General features: G+C 40.3%; 1 protein-coding gene across 2 annotated transcripts in view; it reads right to left on the bottom strand.

Annotated features, from left to right (window-relative positions):
* LOC130174648 (thrombospondin type-1 domain-containing protein 4-like) overlaps positions 1–21372 on the bottom strand; it is a 45776-nt gene that overhangs the window by 19066 nt on the left and 5338 nt on the right. The window contains exons 6-7 of one of the 2 annotated variants that reach the window (XM_056384702.1): positions 20384–20486; positions 18375–18511 (exon numbers count right to left, since the gene is read on the bottom strand). In XM_056384702.1, coding sequence (XP_056240677.1) covers positions 18375–18511; positions 20384–20486 — 240 coding nt within the window. Of the gene's footprint in view, positions 1–3321; positions 3542–18374; positions 18512–20383; positions 20487–21372 lie in introns of those variants that run through there. The other variant, XM_056384711.1, reaches the window with a different exon arrangement.

The following is a 21372-nucleotide window of genomic DNA, read 5'->3' on the forward strand; positions in this document are numbered from 1 at the left end:
CATAGAGCCATAGGGTTTCGTTAAAAAAGGCCCACTCATGAATACCATATACCCTGTTTAGTATTTCTCCTCTGTGTGGAAAGTGGTTCTGGATGCTATCAGATTTGGGGGGTAATGTTGGCAGCTCTTTAGTGGGTTTCAATCCTGGCCAGCGTTACCCGAAAAGAATGGTAATACCAAACAGAGTTTAAACAAAATAACAGCCTGGTGTTGCATTTTTACACATAATACACTGCAATGCAAGAGCAGTGCTGTTGGTTTATTTATTTCCATATCTTCTTCATGGATCATCAATTGGTGAGGATGCCAACATTTTGCCATGCAGCTTCTGGTCTTTTACCACAATGTGTACATCTCCACCAAGTGCATATTTAAAACCCCCACAGCATTTTCTACCAACTCATTGTTGTCTTTTCAGATGGGAAAACCAGTGGTCACTGGTTACATTACATTTATATATCACTACACCAATGAAATATGATCATCAATAACTTTTTCAATAACGTCTGTAATGCTTTCATCAAAAACTATAAATAAATATGTCACTACATCACAAACTTGATTAAGCATTTTGGTTAAAAGAAAAAACTTATATCAGGCTATTTAGAGTCTATGATATCAAGTTTACCATCGCACATCTAACGTGACGCAGTGTTCAGTGGACATTTTATCAAAGAAAGATGAAACTACAGTTTTTTTTCATGCAGGTGGCTCCAGGAGAAATTAAACTTGTATATTTACTACATGGAAGATGTGACTTCATCAATAGCTCAGAAGTTTCAGATTTATTTAATTAGTTCCTTTCTCTCAGATTTCAGTTCTTGCTCTGGGGTAATGGGAGCACTAACTGGACGACTAACTGTGGCTTGTAACCGCAAATAGACACACAAATTCTGGTGTTTTGGATAGTAATCACTCAGCTTTCTGCTCTCCACAACATATCATTTCTCAAAATCAATAGCAACATGTGTCAAACCAAAATGGGAACACAGACAAACTGTAACTAGAGATGATCTGAGGACAAAAGTGGCAGTTGTGGTTTCAATAAATTTACAAATCGTGTTATATTGCTGTTTGTACCTTTTTACATCCTCTAGTTTATTTTAGTATTGTTCGGACAATCAAATCAGGTTATCATATCGACAAGACATCCTGTAAGACACAAGCATGAGCATTTGTAGCCAAGTGATGAAGACAGATGTAGGCATGAGTGGCAAGACCTTTGATCCCAACAGTAAAAAGAGGCCTCATCCATACCACAAACTGCCCTCACGGCCCGGGGCGAAGGGCACAGCGTCTTCGTTAAAGGCTCCCATGCTTGTAAAACACTCAGAAATAGCGCTGAGCATGGTGAATCTACACCTATTAAAACGCATTGGGTTTCACCTGACATCACTGCTCTGACTTGGATGGGCTGTTCTGGGAACAGAATGACAGAATAGTCTCCGCTGGGGATTAACGCTAAGAGACAATGGACTCGTGACATGATAAAAGGAGGACTTTCAACATTTTATGTCGTTAACGTAAGCAACAGATTATCAAACTAACAGTTACACTGCCACTGTTGTATTGACAGGAGCCGCACAAACTGTGGTTCTGACAAAAAATACTCAGTGATACACATTTATAAAACTGGGTTGTTGCTTTGATGCCGGTGTTCTGTTTTGGGTCCTGGGGGACCACAGGCCCTCTGTCCTGACTGTTTTATCAGCTTGATGCTTCATGAATGCTCCTAATTTTTATAAGAATACAGCCAATGATTACTTCTGTTTGGAGTCCCCAGCTGTGAAACATGACTAAATACTATGGATTTTTATATCCTCTGTATCTGCGAGGATGAGCAGCACTGCCCCTCCCTCCCAAATCCCAAATTTGAATTTCTACTATTGGAGTTTTGTTCAAGTTTGTTCAAAAGAGGTCGAACAGTTCGACCTCTCTGGGGTCTAACTGACGCCAAACATAGTATGTCATTCTGTAGGAAAACATCATGAATGACCTTTTGGCAAACAGAATGAACATACCATTTCTTCATGCATGGCCCATATAACATATAAAACATGAAACTATTTTTCTTAGTCGGCATAAAAACTTAAATATGCACCCTCGCTGAGGCAAAGGGAAAGATTTCCACTTCTTGCCTCTCTACATGCTGGGTTTTAATAAGGTGAGTGGATCAGAAGATAAAAATAAATATATTTAAGGAAGGACATGGTTGATTTTACAAATATTAGCAGTAAAGCTTTTGTCAAAACAGCAGTACCAGACAGAGAATACCTCTGCATTCTTATAGAAGGTGATGTGAGTTGTCTTTACTCTGTTCTTGTTTAGACTGGTGGTGGTTTGGATCTTACACTGTATGATGTAGGACACTATATTACTATGCAGTTCTAAGTGTGGGATGAATGTCTACTGTAGCCTTGGATCTAATTCTATCAAACACTCACGATGACTTCTGTCAACTTGATTTCCCCAAAGATGGAACCACTCTTATTTAGTCTACATCCAAAATATCACATGAGTAACTCAACCCACATTTTGTGCATTGACAGATTCCAACATTTATATAAAACTGATAACCATGTAGTTTAAAGCCATATAAAAGAGGCACAGACATCCTCATCAAGACCTTGGCCTCGCACGCGTTTGCATTAACAACCTCAGGCACCTCACAGCAGCCTCATTAATCATCAGCAAACAGGTGAGCTAAAACTAACTGAGCTGAGCCACAGGCAGCGACAGGCTAATTCAGGCTTGCAGTCTATCCCTAATAGAGTTCCAAGTACATCTTTATAGTCCCAGGACAGGCCTGACTCACCAAGTCTTCCACTAGGAGGGAAATCTAATCCCACAGGCAGCCCGTGAATGTGCTGAGGAAAAATAAACAGCTCCAAGAGCAAGCAGAGCCACAGTGAAAACAGCCATACTGTAAATACTTCCACTCAGTAGATGGACCTCAGATCATGGGGCTGCGCTGACAGTTACGGAGTGACACTGTCCAGTGCTGCTTACAAGCACTGGAAACTGGCTGGAAATGAGTACCAGGCTCACTTCCATCTACATCCGTGAATTTAGATGTCTGAATTAGAGCTTAATCCCCATGTCCAGTAAAACACAGGATTGCTCTTGGTGACAAGCATGCAGCGGCATGACAACCATGTCCCAAACCTTACAGCAGAGAGAGAGAGAGAGAGTCCAAAACAAATTTACACCGGGCAATGCAACGTGCAACGCAACCGTTACAGCCAGAGTTTTTGCATCCATGGGAATCCCCACTCTCTCCCAGGTTCCTCCAGGAGCCAACGGAGGTGAATCTGGTCTTACCTGTGACCGCGGCTTCCCCTGCACACGCATGTGGAGGCAGACGAGCAGCAGAAGAGCCAGTCCTGACAGCATTCTCTCATGTGGCCACAGAAATGTTCAACCAGTCACTCAGGCTTCCACACAAGTCCAGTGGCTGCTACCGTCAGCCTCTTCCTCGCCACTGCAGCTCTGAGAATGCCAAAAAACCCCTCTCACTACAGAGCTGATCTCTACGAGCTCCCCTTGTAAACTGAGCTGGGGGAGGTGCAGCTGGGGGAGGTAGGGGGGGACTGGAGCTTTTTTAGAGGAGGGAGAGTAAGAGGTAGAAAATGAATAGGGGGGGAGAAAGAGACGGGAGGGAGGGAAGGCAGAGAGAAGAGTGTGTGGCAGCTACTGCTGACAGCAAATTGGAAGCCAGGGAGGAAGTTTTGGGGAATATTTTCAATGTGACAGAAAAAGTAAGAGAGGAAGGAAATTCTTGCGGGGCTGAAATGAATGTGTAAGCAAAACCACTACGAAAACTGTGTGCAAATAATTGGCAGGTGGGCATGCCATCTTCACGGGATGCCAACAAAGAGGAATTACAGAATTACACAGTAAAGCATGCGATCACCTTCATGCTTGTTCCTGATACTACAACCACACAAACCAGAAGTAAGGGCAAATAATAAGGTTCCAAGATCTCATGGACATCCTGAAGTGGAAATAGTCCCATATGAAAAACACATTTTTGTTTTTTTCTGCTCACTCTCTCAAGATACAGCAACAACAACTCAAAAACAATAAAAAACCCCTTTGCCCTCTTTGAGACTCAACTCATCATATGGTTTTCCTATTGCCCCACCATTGTTTCCACGACATTAAACCCTAATTCACCAAGACATACTGAAGGAGTACACTCTTCATCCTCCTATCTAACAGTTGGTTTTCTCATAAAATGATATAGACAGACCGAGCACATCGGGGATGTTGTGGCTGGACCTGTTCCTGCACAAAGAGACCTCTGCAAGCATGGGCCAGGGACGCATGAGATAATTGAAAACTTTTCTGTTTTGAAGTGGCACACGGAGACCACAACAGGCTGCTGCACGGTCTACCATATGCACCGAAAAAGCTGTGTGTCAGATTGGGCCGAGCACCACGGCACACATGGTGGGAGTGCAAAGGAAGGGAGAGGGAGGGAGAGCAACGAATGAACAGACAGGATGATACGACACAGAAACAGAAAGAGGAAATAAAACTACTGCCAATCTTTATGGTGGGATTTTGACTTTTTGCAACTAATGGAGATCTTCCCTTGACTTTTACAAGCTAGTGTAAGTTTACTGTGCAGGAGATATCTGCTTAACTCACTAAATACATTTGCTGTTATTTATGCCATAAAATACTGTGAGATTTGTAGTAGATCATGCACTGTTGTGAATATTATATGGATATTTACTTTCCTCTTTAAATTGCTGTTTTACTCACATTCAAATGCACTCACTGCATCAGATTTCTTCAGGTGTGGAAATGAAAGCTATCACTTAAAATAATACAGCTGCTTTTTAACCAAAGTACTACAAGGTTTATTTCGAGTAAGTAAAGTAAATGACCTATTTTCTAAAATAGAAAAATCAACAAATTTGGCTCACATTTATTATATCCTACATTAGGAGTATACTTGACATTATTCGTAACAGTACTAATACAACTACATCAGTTTTGATTAGATTGGCCATATCACAAAATCTGCATTAATTCGCTATTAGCTACAAGTGAGTTGTGGACATGGGAAATTAAAAAAAAAACAAGTTCAAAAACAGATTCAGTTTCGGAGAATCCAGTATACATACAAACATGCATCAGTTCAGTCCTTTGGGAAGATGCACGGATGCGGAGAGGAGCGGCAGATGAGCAAATAAACAGATACATATAAAGTATGGAGCCTTCTGTTCATTCAATTAAGGGACTACAGGATTCCCTTTGCCTTGACACTACCAACTGCTAATTTGCAATGTTTTAAACACCAGCTCACAGTAACATCAACAGCTTGGCACTTCAGATTTATGTGTGCACTCATTTGTATAGCATGTCAGCTAAACAGACTCAAATATTTGCTTGGTAATGATATTCATGTTGGCACTAAACTCAAGTCACAACCTGCCACTTTTTCCAATATTCTGCAACAGCAAGCAGAGACACTGAGTGCAAGGAAACAAATATCTCCACACCTGCAACTGCCTTGGCTTTTGCTGGAACAGTGTCAGCTGAGACACACACATATACACACACACACACACACACACACACACACACACACACACACACACACACACCAGGAAGCATAACATACAGTATTCACAGTAACAACAATCTCTGCAGTAAAACACAGCACAGCTGCAGACGTGTAGGCGGGGATTGGTCTTTTTCAGCAGCATATCCGTCGCGATGAACCTACAGACATGGTCTCCTGCTCCCCTTTTCTGCCTCTGATCTGGACAGATCTCATTATGGAGGCATAGCACCCAGAGGTCGGGCGGGGCCAGACTGACTCTCCAGTACGCCCCGGGGTCTTTGTTTCCTTCAACAAGTGGGTCAGCCCTGAAGCAACCTTGGCTCCAGGCGCTTGTTTCCTCCAGTCTGCAACTCACACACGTCAGAGTCATGCTCTACAGCAGGTGGGCTCAACATTACTGTACACTGTGAGGGTCCAGCAGACACACGCTCATACAATAGCTGTATTCAGCTCCTTTTCTTTTACTCTGTCACATTTCCAGCCCTTCTTGGCATTTGGTGGACGTTTAAGTCCAACGCTCATTAGCAGAGACATGACTGAAAACATTTTAGCAGGTGTGGCCTCAGTGGGAAACCCTCTACCTGGCAGCTGTAACACCTCTGTCAATAATCTGCCTTACATCATGCTCCATACATGCTCACACTGATGGATGAGAAAAGAGGAGGTAGGAAATCAAATCAAACAAATCTCAAAGTCAACATCTCCAATTATTTATCGTCCCCCTCCTCCACACAGTCTAATCTGTTCACTTGATCAGTAAAAGTTGAGAAAAGGCAAAAAGTAGGAAGAGAAAACACATGATTTTTGTGCATCTGGGATATGTATTAGTCAGCAAGGCCAGGCATGTAGGTCCCCTGATTGCTCCCTTCAAGCAATGTATTTGACTGAAGAAGGCAGGAGTGGAATGAAGGGAGGAGAGCTGATGAATAAAGCAGGTCGAGAAGGGATTTGGGGCAAGGCAAGGTGTGGCTGTGGGAGACTGCTGTTTCTATTTGCTTCATTCATTCATTCAATAAAAAAAAACAGCTGACAGAGTCTGCAGAGAAGGATATAATATAGTTACTGTGCACCAGAGGTTCTCCTACCAGGTGCTATCCTGAAACAACTGTACTGCAAGCAGGGTTTCACTTCAACCAAACACCACAGCAGCTCATGTCAGTGACTGATCAATTACAAAACAAAAAAGTCAAAACAAAAAAGAATACAATAAATGAAATTACTTGAACTACTTTAGCCACAATAATGGGTGCAACTGTTCCCCAAGTATCATTTTAGAGACGTCTCTACAGTACTTTCCTTGGGACATCTGTTATTCACTTGTTATTCGTGTTAGTATTGTATTTCTACCACTTGTCAGAAACAGATTAAGAAAGAAATTATAAAAATTGAAACAGCCTATGAGTCTTTTATTAGAGCCTGTCGGCCCAGTAAATGTCTGAAGGCTTTCTGTTCTGTAAAGACTCCATCCAGAGCCACATAAGACATTTATATATTTATAATTCATATATAATTGTTTTCACTGCTTGACAAGCACCATGATGAGTAAACTGATTTTCATGCATTAATTAGTGTCCGTTAAATTTTGCACTTGTCATTCAGTATTATGGCTCGCAGAACAAAGTCATATCAGTGGCAAAAGAGGAAAGTAAACTGGTAACTTCAAAATATTAAACAAATAATTACGAAAATAATTTTGTATCACATAGACATTGTCAATTTCATCATGTTTTTTACAAAGTAGTTTGAACTACTTTTTCTAAGTAGCTTTAGTTAACTAAACTAGATTTCTCCCAAGTGTAGCCTTGCTGCAGTTCAACTTCTTCCAGTGTAAGTAATTGGTATTTTGCAAAACTATGCTTTAGCTTCCCCAACACTGAATCCAAAGCAGTAAAGGTCTGAGAGCATCAGAGGAACTATTGTGTGAACAGGAAGAGGCCTGAGGCTCCACCAGAGCTGAAGTGGACCGTAAAGAGAACTGGGTTCTCTTTAAATTAACTCACAATGCAATTATTTAAAAAGGACTATATGTGTAAACGCCCTAATATTCTGTTGCTTCTAATTTTCTCTCTGAGTCTTCATTTTACAATTAAATATGGCCAAAATCACAGCACAGCCGTTGTCTTTAACTTATGTGTTTGGTGATTTTGCCAGACGTCATGGTTGCATGGATTTTAGTGCAGAGCAGCAGTTTCGACTTGGTTTGGAAGTTAACATGTAGTCTCAGAGGGCCGTGCTTCAGTCACTACTTCATATTTGTTCCATTGTCTGAAACAGAAACATGTAAATTACAACAGCTTTATTAAGAATTTGGCTGTATTAAAATACTGTTTATGTGAACACAGACAGTAGGAGAGAAACAAACAGATAATAGGCTGAAACCAGCTGACACTAGGCTGAATGCAAACAGCCTATGACGCAGTCCAGCCATATACTATATTTTGACCTAGTCTTGTTTTCAGTTAGTGAGAGTTGATAGCAGACACAGACTGTGGCCTGTAAAAGCTCCAAGCCTCTTTAATTACGCAACAGACTTGACCTCAACAAGAGGCTTTTGTGAAGCACAAAACTGTGACTGAATGACAAGACAAGGAATTAATGGACAAGATAAGTTCTGTTAACGCATTCATCTCTGTTTTATGTCTTTATAGACCTGCTGGACGCCTTTTGTTAATAAAGCTGTTAGACGGCATCAGATAAGAGTCATTTACAATGGTGTTTGACCCTGAGCAGCAAAAAACCTAAAGAACAGAAACACTCTCTAAGTGACAGATTGCACAGCCACTAACACTTCCTGATATGGCAACGCACATTCATCAATAGAGATTTATAATTAAGATGTGTTCTCACACACATACTCCCAATGACATATAATGACATACACATATAAATGCAACATTCAGTCACACACCCACACTGACACCTTCATTTCTTATCTTATTCTCAAATTACCTTAAATTCCTGGCGCCCAGCGAGCGCTGACCACACATTGAGAGATCCAGATCTCTGACATTCCAAACAAACCGATGAGGCATAAAATGTGCTCAACTGTCTCTTCAATTGACAGCCACCCAGATTGCAGCCAATCACTGTCAACAGCCGTCTGTCTGAGGAAGACCTGTGTGGCTGCCGAGCGCTAAAAATACTTGTATCTGTATAGTATACCCTCATAAATCTGTCTCAGAGACCGGACACTGGGACCTGCTGTGCGTCAGCCACCAAGCACAATATACATCAGCTGTCCCCCAATCACTATCATCAATCCATCTTATCAGCCATGTATCTATCTATCTATCTATCTATCTATCTATCTATCTATCTATCTATCTATCTATCTATCTATCTATCTATCTATCTATCTATCTATCTATCTATCTATCTATCATCTGTCCATCTGCTTGTCTCCACACAGAAACACACATACAGAACATAACTGAATGAATGACCACGGGTCAGTTAATGAAATCATGGTCATAGCAAGACAGGACTAAAGAGTGGAACACTCTGACAATGGTAAATACATCATAGAATATCAAAATGCCAATAATGATGATAATATATAAAACATCTTCCATATTGCAGTCAACTTTTCAATTTCCCATTTTTTGCTCCCTTATACTTTGGTCTAACCTCCTTCATCTACTCTTGTTCATTTGAATCAAGACCAAGAGAAAGAGTGCATGATTCTGATTGTGCAAATACTTTCTTTATTTCGGCTGACATAAATATTTGAGAGTTGTTGTTATGCTGAGCTGGCAGAATATGATCAGGAAATGGAAGTTCAACACAAAGCTGGCTTGACTTTTGCTTTTCCTGTGGTCCCATATTCCTGTGTGGTACCATACCACCATACTCCAGACAATGTATGAAAGTTGCCTTCATACAAACATTTATTTATACTCCTTTTATGTTTTTTTATTTGTGAGTAAGGAATTTTAAGAGAGAAAAAAAGCAGAACTGAGTAACAAATAAAGCCATTACTTTACGAAAATTAGCAGACCAAATGTAAAATGCAGGAAATGAACAGAGAAACCACCAGTGTGTTGAAAACATATCAAATGGAACAAATGGGACACTATGCTTATACTATTCTCACAGCTTGGAGGAGGCCACACTTACAAGGTTAAAGACTCCCCTGTCTCCCAAAGAGAGACTTTATGAGCTGTAGCAGAGCCCAGCAGAAGTGTGACAGTGCAGAACAAGTGTCTAACCCCCAAACCCTGAGCACTCAAGCCTACCAGAGTAACACAGGCCACACAGAGCCAGCAAGGGCCAGTGAGAGCCAGTAGGGGGGACAGCAGGCCCCCTATCAAGATCCAGGAGGTTTAGGCCAAACTTAGACATCAATCTGTCATCTCCTTCACATCTTAACTTCTCAGCTGCCACTTGTCTTAACTAACCTCCAACTGGAATTCTCATATTCAAGCCTTCTTGACAGCAACAAATGCCCTAACAAGTGTGATTAAGGATACTGTTTCGCTAAAGCTCCAGGGCTGCTGCTCTATAGCTGAACCTGACCTTTGACTCCCTGTGGAGGGAAGTTAGAAAAAGCAGTAGCTCTATTCCAGAGGATAAATTGAGCATTACTTAAAAGTCTATACTTAAGTTCATTCATGTTTTGTTTTCTTTACATTACAGGCGAAGCCATACTTGCACGAAGACGAATTCCTGGCACTAAAGTGTTTCAAAAACTGACCTCAGGCTACGCACATGCCCCAAAATCCATCAACTCTGGATGAAGATTCGCTGTTACATTACTAATGTCATAAAAATGTAGTCTGTATTCTGTCCAAAGCTTTATATATAAGGAGACTATACAGTGTTATCTGCTTTTCTACAATCACCGAAATATTAGACAGCTGTTATGATTGGATGAAAAATCGTTCTGAGCAACTGAAAGATGCCTGGAGATCCTTCTTTTCAGGACTAGAACTGAATAAGGAAAAGTAGCTGCATAAAGGAATGTCCTATAAGATGCAGGAGTACAATTGGCTGTGTGAGCTGTTATTACAATGGTATCTGATAGACCACACTGTCTGTATGACAATGTTGTTCTGTGAGGTTTTAGGTAAAAAAAAAAAAATGATAGTAGCAGTGAGCTGAGCTCATCTGGTATTTCACTAAACACTGTGAACAGAGGTGGTGGAGTACTTTCACTGGGCGACAGACCCATACATTAAAGAATATCAGGGAAAACTCTGTAATAGTACTACAGTAAGAGAACTGTAAAATAGAAATCAAAAAGTAACTCACATGTTCGTTAATTCGTTAGCTATACCGCTAACCCCATTACCCTGCTCTTGCCCAGTGTGGGCAGGGTACAGACTCGACAGGTCGCCAGTCTATCACAGGGCCGTCATATAGAGACAAACAATCATTCACGCTCACATTCACACCTACAGGCAATCTAGAGTCGCCAATTAACCTGTTTGTCTTTGGATTGTGGGAGGAAGCCAGAGTACCCAAAGGAAACCTCCGCAGGCACAAGGAGAACATGCAAATGTGGTTTTCAAAATCTGCAAAACTATCGGTTATGTCTGTATGATTATTAATATTGGATAAAATGTCATGTTTTGGGGGGACATTCGCTTGCTACCAGTCTTTTTGTTTGTTTCTCTTAATCATAGTATTTAAATGAATCAGAACCATAGTAAGTTTTTCAGTTTCATTGTTCAGATTGCAATTTGTCAAAATTAAATAAAAGTGAAGGAATAAAGAAATGTGGCAGACTGATGAGCTTTACAGTCTTTACAGTGTTTTCTCCTTGATGTTTGGTGTTTTACTAATTAGGACTGCTGTGTTATGTTCCACAAGCCAGCAAGGCTACCAAAAACCTAGGCTACTGATGCCTTCAGCTATTTCCTTCAGTCACATGACCCTTACATTGCAGGTCCCTCAAGTGTCTTCTAAAAATGTCTGAAGAAATCATACATTCAGAAGAGCTAAAGATCTGTCTAAATCCCTAGACTGATATTACAAGGACTAATTGTAAAGACAGCATTTTTCTTCAGTGAATACACATCATATCTGGTACTGTGAGTCCAATAACTGAAGACAGGCTCTTCTGACATGAATCCATAACCATCTGCAGTGGGTAATGATGGGGAACACCCTGTGAGTTTGCAGCTGGGGCTTGTCGTGACAGAGATGAGACTGAGGTATCTCCACCAGTCTGTGCCAGGCAGGCTGTATATCAGAGCACTCATCCCCCTTTTAACAAGTCTGCCTGTCCACCTCAGCGGGGAATGCATTAAACAGATGCAGCTGTCAGAGGAGAGAAGTGAGGAGCGGCCCAGGCTGTTGTATGATGAGTTTGGGCCTGAGCCCTGCGCTCAGGGTGCTGGGAAACATGCCAGTCAGGGAGGAAGGCTGTGGCTGGGACCTTGACATTACACTGGGTCAGACACAGCCTCGTTCTATCTGTCATCTTTATTAAGAGACAACTATACGTCGTCAAAACCCATGCTGTAGTCTGTTGTTGAATTAATGCTGATATAACCGGAATTAAAACATTTTACAGGCTCGTGAGAATATTTGGCACATTTCTCATCCACATAAGTCAACAAGATTTAAACTTCAGCTTCCGTAACTGATTCACTGACTCAGATTTCCTGTTATTTCATCATCATCTCCAACCTAACTGTGCTGTGCAGAAGGAAGTAGTGCAAACCAAGTACTGGGTCTATAATAGTCCAGGCAAGATAGATTTTTACCCTCAGCTGGGCCCACCACCGGCAGCAGAGAAGTGTGTGGTCAGTGATCGCCCTTTAAAAATACACACACCCTTCTCAAATGCACTTCCTTGGTATAAAGGGAGAGAAGTCGCAGCTGAATGGAATTCCCACCATAAAGGGATCTTTCTTTCACTGTTCATCTGAAATGAGTAACCACATTCAAGGGGAGTTTCAGCGCCTCAGAGCTGGCGTTTTCAATGTGCTCTACACACATGTGAATCATAAGAAATGTTCAGTGTTTCTACTTTAAAAAAAAAGTTCACCTAAAAAAACTCATCAAAGGATACCAAATGTATTCAACATAGTCCTATAATTTTACTAAACTGACGTAGTGCTTTCCTTCCTAGTTCATATGCAACATATTACTTGATGCAATAAAACATAACTAAAGAAATAACTGCAAATCACATTATATATAGGATTTACAGTTCAGGGAAAAAGCCTATGTCATGTCATAGTAAGGCACTGGCACTGCAGTTGTTTGAACCACATTGGAATCAAATAGTATTTTTGTAGCATTTCAATCTATTTCCGAGGAACATTAGCTATTTTATACGATATGTTTATGCAGCCAAAAATGATTAGTGCAAAGATCTATTGGTAATGAAGGGAGAGTGTTTGAGACTCCATTTAAGCTTTTAGCAACTGAACATTATACTAATGTACAGAGACAGAGAGCAAGAAACTAACATGAAGATACTGCAATCGTTCAGTCCAACACTGAAATCATTCTTGCAGACCACTGAAATAAAAAAAAAAATGTTTTTGTATGTGCACTCCAAACCCATTTATTTCATCAGTTGTCTGCTGAGCCACCCAATAAAGAGTGCAGAGCTACTCAGCAGTTTTGAAGCATCTCTTTGGAGCCATCTGACACAGGACGAATCATGATGGAAAGCAAAGCCCCGGCAGCACACACAAAGAGAGAGGAGTGTCCTTAACAGTGAGCAACTGCTTGGCTTGCCAACACACTCTCACATTCAGGATGTAGGCTGTCTGTGAGTAAGCACCAGCACTAAAATGGAATGACAAAACATTGGCAGGCCATTGAAATGTGTGTGGGCATGCCGAACAGGGAAAAAAACAGCAGAGTAGCCTTGAAATCTGCCATGTGCTTTACTGTACTATTCAATTGTTTGTGGCACATTACACATCAGATGTTTTGATGTACATGTGTCTAAGCCACAGACCGCTACACCTGTTATGCTCGGTTTGAACTGCTGACAACCACATCACCAACCACTGCATCCCTCCTCAAAGTGTTCAAGACAGGCACTAAGGTGTCACTATAGCAGACAAAATATGGCAGCCGACAATCCATGCACTGAGATGGAATATATAAAGCTGAGACCACACAAGTGTGTCCCGTCAGACAAAAGCGGAAGCACTGCAAATGACAGGCGATGAAACTTAAATGACCATTATTTGCCTCATTAGTTTTGGTTGTAAAACTTGATAGACAAGAGTCTCTCTAACAGGTCAATCTGAAGGTGTCACAGCGTCAGATTCAGAAATATGAGATGGAGGCCTGCAGAGGCACCAAGGGGCAAAGGTCAAATGGACAGGGCTAGGTTGTTATTCATGCTATATAAAAGGTGCCAGGGAGAGGTATCAGGGACCACACAAACTGTGGGCTGTGTGGTAGGAGACATTGTTTCCTCTGTCATCAGCAGTAATGCATCCCCACACCAAGCACATGACCTTTACGGTTTGGTTTGTATGGAAAGTTAAAATAACAGAAGTCCAGTCCAAATGTTTTGAATTCATTTTTCATCATGTATCATGATTAAGTATCAAAAAAACTGTTCACTGCTGCAACCTGCAGTACAGAACTGCAATGGGACCAATATGAAAGCCAAAACTAAAATTACCTCCAGACAGCGCTGTAAAGTACGATAACTCACACAGATAGAAGAGTTGTCAGCTGCTATATAATGTGAGTAATGTCAGTTCAAACTCTTGTCCCTTCATCTTTCCCACTTTTAGTTCAAAATACAGAAGTTACACCATAAAAATAAACGATGGTGACGTAAAACACAGCTTACATTTTCACACTATACGTCTCCCTACAGACACACATTCACACACACTCAGAGCTTCTCAGTTCAAACAAAACACAGTGCTAGTGGCTCACTTCCTATGAATCTATAAAACAGAAAACAGAGGCACCGTCACTAATTCTTGTACTTTTGTATGCTGTGTATATAAGGGCTGTAATTTTGTCCAACCAAGTACATATCAATCACTGTGCACAAAAAGCACACAAATGTGTCACTTGTTTAAATGATGAATGAATTTGAATATTTCATTTAGATGGAAAATATGCAAACACCTATTTCTAAAAATGGTAGACTTTCAACATAATGATTTTTTTTCCTTCCAGCAAAATGTACACAATCACAAGTCATCCATGTGTTTTAGGCTTCTAGGCTCTCTGAGTGCTGGAAGGACAGGCTCTGACCTGCTGGACTGTCTATTGTAATAAATAGTTAGACATTATTATATGGTTTGATCTGATAAGAATCAGAGTTATTAAAGTCCCGGGCAGAGCTCCAGGTTGGAGTATAACACTTCTCAGTGCCTTAGGGACAGTGCACCAGTTTGTACAGTAGCTACTGTCTGTGTGAGATGAATACTCAACCATATAGTGCAGAAGTGTTTTAGTTCAAATGGATTTTCAGTGTATAATGTATTGTTTTGGTTTATTGACTGGTTTTAATGGTCTTGAAAATATCCAACAAAATAGTCAGGAAAACGAACACACTGAGTTTTTCTTAATAAATGTGACGGACAGACCGATGAAAAGTGAACCAGAGCCGCACAGGGCAGTATTGCTACAGTATAACAACCACACAAGCAGGAATCAAACTTACATATAAACTAAGACATAAAATCAATCTTGGTTTGTTATTGTTGTTTGTCAGAGAAGGAGTAAACAGTCTGGTTTCTGGGCTTACCATGGAGCAACAACAGAAAACCAAAATTTTATGTAATGAATATGCGAAACACGTTGTAAAATACAACCGTGGTATATACTCGTAAGTGGCCCGGTTGTAAAATTCCCACAGAGTGAGAATTCAGTTTGCTCTCTCTCCATGCATGAAAATTCCTCACAAAATATTAATCATATGATGTTCCTGCAATTCCAGCTCTAGAGACCATCAAACAGTGTAGCACACATAGTGGACCTTCCTTCACTGCAGTAGTAATGCCTCATCTACTGTACCACGGTGGCTGGTTGGCTCCTGAGCAGAGCTGGAAGCCACCAGGGCCACATTAAAACAGGGCACTTATTCCACATGGACCTCGACTGCTGCAGCAGCCCCAAAAACCAAAGCTTAAAGGTTTGCCACTGACAAGCAAACAGCCGAATGGTGTAAGAACATGTCAGAATATGAAATGTCGTCACTAAAAACGGGTCTAAAATGAAATCAAACCTGTTAATATTAAACATTTCCAAACAATTTACATCTGACTGTCAATTATACTCTTAAATAGTTGCATTTTTTTGGTTTTCCAACAGGTTTTTAAATAATATCCTAGTAATATTAGTATGTCATTACTATGTCATCATTTAACAAGCCTGTATTAAAGACTGGGGAGTCTACAGCCACGCTAGGGACCCAGTGACATTTCTACTTAGGTACAGCAAGATGCTAACATCAGCATGCTAACTGTTGCTGATTAGCAAAGTAAGCTCAGGGTGATGAAAATGTCATCAGTCTTGCAGTCATTTTTCATAAACCAACGCACTGGACAAAATGGTATTTTGACCTGCTGGTGGCACTGAAGAACAAGTGAATGGATCACTGGAGTTTATTTTTTAATTAATCCTCTAGGGACCTTGAATATCTTGAGCAAATGTTACAGCATTGCATCTAGTAGTTGTCAAGATATTTCTCACTGAAACACAAAGGACAACTTCATGGTGGCACCAGAGGAAAAGTCAGGGAGTCACCAAAAGTCAGACAGATTTATCCTCTAGGGACCACGAATGTCCCTACAAAGTTTTATAGCCATCCATCCTATAGCTGTTAAAATATCTTGGTCAGAACCAAAGTGGTGGAGACATAGCATTTGCATGGCTAAAAATATGTTACACATCTCTTACAGAGTTGTCGGATGTTACTGATTTTATTTTGAATTTAGAATTTATTGAATTCAAATGTTTCGCTCAATTTTGATCCTTCACTTATTGTGTATTTTGACAAGTTACGAAGTATCATGTTAGGTCAAGCAGAGTGCGCCAAACCAGCTGACCGTCAGCTGATCCAAACAGGCAACAATGATGACTGACACTTCAAACAATCTGTTTGAACTGCCAACTCCTCATTCTTTCCTGTGGCTCCTTCCTGCTCCATGCTGCTGCTGATGATGAATAGCTGCGCTGCTCACTCCCTCTATCAACCCAGACTCCCTCCGTTATGGTCTTTTTTTTAATCAATATAGTTACAATAATATCTCTTGCTACGTGCATTATGTATATTCCATATGCCACAGTATGTATCGACTGTCCTTTTAATCTTGGACTGGAGGAGCAGAGCCCAGAGTGCCAACTACAAAGTTTATCAATTTCCATAATCATGTTTAATTCCAATCATGAGCGCGGCTCTGCTTCAAATTCAATTATCCAGATGTTTTTACATTATCTCTTGGCTTTAACATTGGGTGATCTCCAGTTCAAATGGCTAGACCAGCTGAGAAAATCTCAGTGGGGAAAGAGATGAGAGAAAAAAAATCTCTCTTTCCTGAAATACTGCTGATGAGTTTGAATCCTAAAATAAGGCAGGAAAATAAATGATTAACTTTTTGTGTAATTGCCTGAACTGGACTCATGAATCCCAATTAAGTTTCAACCCTACTCATGTGAAGGATCATAGTGTCGAGTCTGTTAAGAGTGGAAATGTGATCAAGGCCAAAATGAAAGATCAGAGGGTTTTCTATCTTGATTAAATCTTAATGTTGCTAAGATTGTCGCTGGATTACAGTGCATGGGAAATACACGGGGTTAACACAGCAAGGTCAGCATGACCAACTGGAAGTGACCTTCAACATATTTCTCTGAGTTAAACCCTGATCAAAAGAATGTTAAAGTGAATCCAGCATACTGAATACATAGCCAGCCACAAGCAGGCCCACACAGCAACTCATGTCTTTCCAACTCTGTGCTCACAGGTGTGTTTTCATGGTGTGTATTAAATATGGGGTCAAAAGTACAAATATGTCCTACATTGAGATCCCAGATCTCCTGCTCTGGCCCGAGGGTGTAGAAACTTCCTCCTGACCTTCACTTCACTCCTCCGCATCACAGAGGAAGAGCTTACACTTATGTTGTGCTGCCCTCTGCTGCTCATAACCATCACTGCGTCTGATCTGACGTGCACAAAACATAACCCTACTAGAGATGGACTGTCTTATACAACTTTAATAATGAAGTGGAGTGGGGTTAGGATTAAACCTTTAGACCAGGTTATTGTTTGGGTATTGTTTGTGGTTACTTAGCTTTTATAAGAGATGTAGAGATAAACCAAATGGAAAAGTGACTACTATATTGAAAACCTGAACCGTCCCTCTAACCGTCCCTGCAGCATGGAATATCAAAGTGTTTACCAAAAATATTTGTATTTTTATTAATTGTATTTTGGTCAGTAGATATTAAAATGTGAACACTGTATTCCAACATCAGTGCTGACTGATAAAAGCACAGCTTGAAGAAGCTCATGCTAACACTTTCTGCAAAAGATGTGATTATTATGTGACATTATATTCAGGTATACATCTTCACTAACGCCATGATTCTTACAAATGAGGACAGCCATAGGATAAAGGAAGCAAAGAAGCTGCTTTGTGACTGAAAGGATGCTGAATCAAATCCCCAAATTAATCAAGTTTGTAGATTAAAGAGTCCGTGTCACCTAACAGCCTCCATGAAGCTGTGTAGTGCCCAAAGCAAAAAAGTAGTAACAGAGCTGACTGCTCACTGTAAATACATAAAACTTTGTGAACATGAAGCACGATGATAAAGGAAACAAAACCTACTTTTTGAAATGAAAAAAAGGGCCTACCGTACACTTTCCCGCCACACAGAGAGAGGAGTCATTCTGTCCACATGGCGTCCCATCAATCACCCTGTCTGACTGCCGCACGTAGAACCTGAACCCTATGGCCCGGCAGTTGAGTTCACAATGCTGATCCCCAGGAACTAAGAGGAGATTTATGAGACTGTTGTATGTATCCAGAGACATTTTGACAACATGTGTGTTTCATAGCATATAGTGACAAAGCACAGAAGGAAGAAGAATCAAAGGCATTTGAGGGGCCGTACATAATACAAATTAATCATCTTTACATGTAGTGTCTAAATGTCTCCATACCTTCATCTTGTGTCTCAACACAGGAAACTTCACAAATTACAAATTAAAACTCAATATTAAGTAGCTATGTAAAATATGAAATGGTTGAATTTGTAGAGCACCACATTCAAAGTATTGTAGAAAGACTCGTTTGGAGCAGAAAAGTATTTAAAGCACAGGCCCTTAAATACTTAAACAGAAGCCACATCATGCAGGCCGCAGAGTGACATTAAATTACTACAGCACTAATAAAACCAGTATGCAGGTCTGCTTGCGTCTTACCCTTGGGGCGTATTCTGTCAGATTCAAATTATGAGTTTAATTTCACCCAGTGAAAAAAACTGAAACAACACTGAATTGGACTTAGAAATGACTATATGTTTAGTTGTTTTGTGGCCTGACTAAAGCTGCAGTGAATGGCAACAAAGCAATAGTTTATGTATAATGTTAAAATGCCCTAAAGTAGCAGATAAATTCAGTTTTTTGAAATTTGATTTGAAATTCTGAACACAATTTTGCCCCAATAGCATAGCAATAAATGCTGCCACAGAGGTTGGAGGAAACAAACAATAACATGTATCCTCAAAATGATATTTGTTTGAAACCAGCTCTATGATTTCAAAAAAAATGGCAGTGAAAGCATCCTGATCCCTGTTCTTTCCATTTTGTTCAGGTGCTTAATCAATTAGATACTATAAGGCCAAAAGCCAGGTATTTCTTAGACAGATACACAAGAGTATGTTTAAACACGGTTCAAGATGGGTGTCAAATAATCCCTACACATTTATCTAGAGTTATCTAATCTTTACATCTGCATTACCCGTCAGTCAAACCAGCAGCACTAAAACACAATCTCAAAATACACATCTGTTTGACAGGATATTAATTTGGAGACTGTTATTTCCATTAGTGTTCTCAGAGAAATGACATTTCAGGAGGTGTTTTGACAGTTGCCTGGATACCTCAGGTGAGTAAGGTCAGAGACTTTGTATGAATGAACATTTATTTATGAGACTACAGACAGGTGACATACTGCAGGCTTCACATCACAGCACACCTCAGTTCATACAGGTCATAGGTCATGGAGCTGAAAATGTAAGACTATGAAAATGTGATGAACAAATGTCTATGATCTTAAGATTGACAGAGTAATTTTAGGTTAGCATCCTTACTATCTCAGACATTTGACCCATTACACTACACATGTTCTGTCATTTCTTAAAACACATTTTATAGGCAGACTGTATGTTTTCATTTGCTTATTCTGACTGTTGATTTTTTTTGTTTGTTTTTCCGGCAATGGTCTGTTGGTTGGTCAGTCAGCCCACCACTGTTTAGTGCTAATTAGCGAACGTAAGCATGATAATATGATAAACTAAGATGGTAAATATGACGTGCTAAGCATTATTTTCATTGTGAGCAAACTAGCTAACTTAATTCTAAAAGTACAGCCTCACAGCACTACATGGCTATAGACACTTGCCTTGTTATTTCTTGTACTATTACTGTACCACTATTTACCATAATGTAGTTCTATAAAATAAATAAAAGTTTGTTTTGTTATTATAACTTCAGCGTCATTTATTTGGACCTCCTTTACAATTGGCTGTCACTAGCACAACAGCTACACATAGTTCCTAGGTGAAAATATGGTTTACATACAAGTGCATGAGCACATACTGTACATACATACAGTGCATAAGAATGTTCATTCAACCTACCCTCATTGAAAGGTTCCCACTCATACAGTCTGCCCATGAAAGGTTGGTTGTTGTAAGAAGAACACTGAACAGCCCTGATGTGTCTGCTGGATGGAGGACAGGCCTGAGGATCAGACACACACACACACACACACACATGCACACGATAAGGCGACAGGTAAATCCTTTTGTAACTGCAGTAAGCTCACATTTCTCACTGTCATGCTCCGTAGCCACTGATTGACTGCTGGAGTCAACCTCCTCTGTTTTAACTGCTTTAACCCTCCACTTGTGGCTCAGTCTTTCTTGCCAAAAGTCGTCAGATTCCAGTATTTATGAAGGCTCGCCAGTGAAACCCAATCTCCCTCGTGCCTCTTCATATCTCCTTTGTCTAAACAAGCCCCTGGTCTGCTTGACTTTGCTTGAATATCTGTGTCATCGCACACCAGAGACAATATACAGAACCAGACACTGTTTAAATTTGTTTTAGTGCACAGGATGGATTCCGTACCTGTGAATCAGATAAGCAAAGCTAATCTGCTCACATGGTAAGGTTTCCTAAGCCAACAGCTTTACCAATATTTTTTCTTACTTAAGCTGCTAATAGAAAATATATAACGTAAGTATTAAATAGCTTTAAATTCTAACAAACATTTCAATCCAAAATAATGTAGGAAATTTTGAATATTTGCCAGTTCCAGTTAAGTTTTACACTGAACGGACCTGTCCCTTTGTATAACAGTGTGGCTCAGTGATGTGTTTTATATAGTTTTGGATTAAAATGGAGCCCTGTTCGTTTCTTGAATTGACGTTTCCAGGTTTAAATCTCACAGCAAATGTGGTCTGGCTGAGCAAGGTCAAGTTAAACTGTGACAGGAAGGAAATGTCTACAGAAAACGTCCCTTCTTACATTTTTGTATAAGTGCAAAAAGTCCATATTTTTTTACTCATCAGAGCTTATGCAATAAAACGTAAGCCCTACTGTATAAAGCCTGTAAACCAGCTCCTTT

The sequence above is a fragment of the Seriola aureovittata genome, chromosome 1 (assembly GCF_021018895.1).
Source record: "Seriola aureovittata isolate HTS-2021-v1 ecotype China chromosome 1, ASM2101889v1, whole genome shotgun sequence".
NCBI classification, from domain to species: domain Eukaryota; kingdom Metazoa; phylum Chordata; class Actinopteri; order Carangiformes; family Carangidae; genus Seriola; species Seriola aureovittata.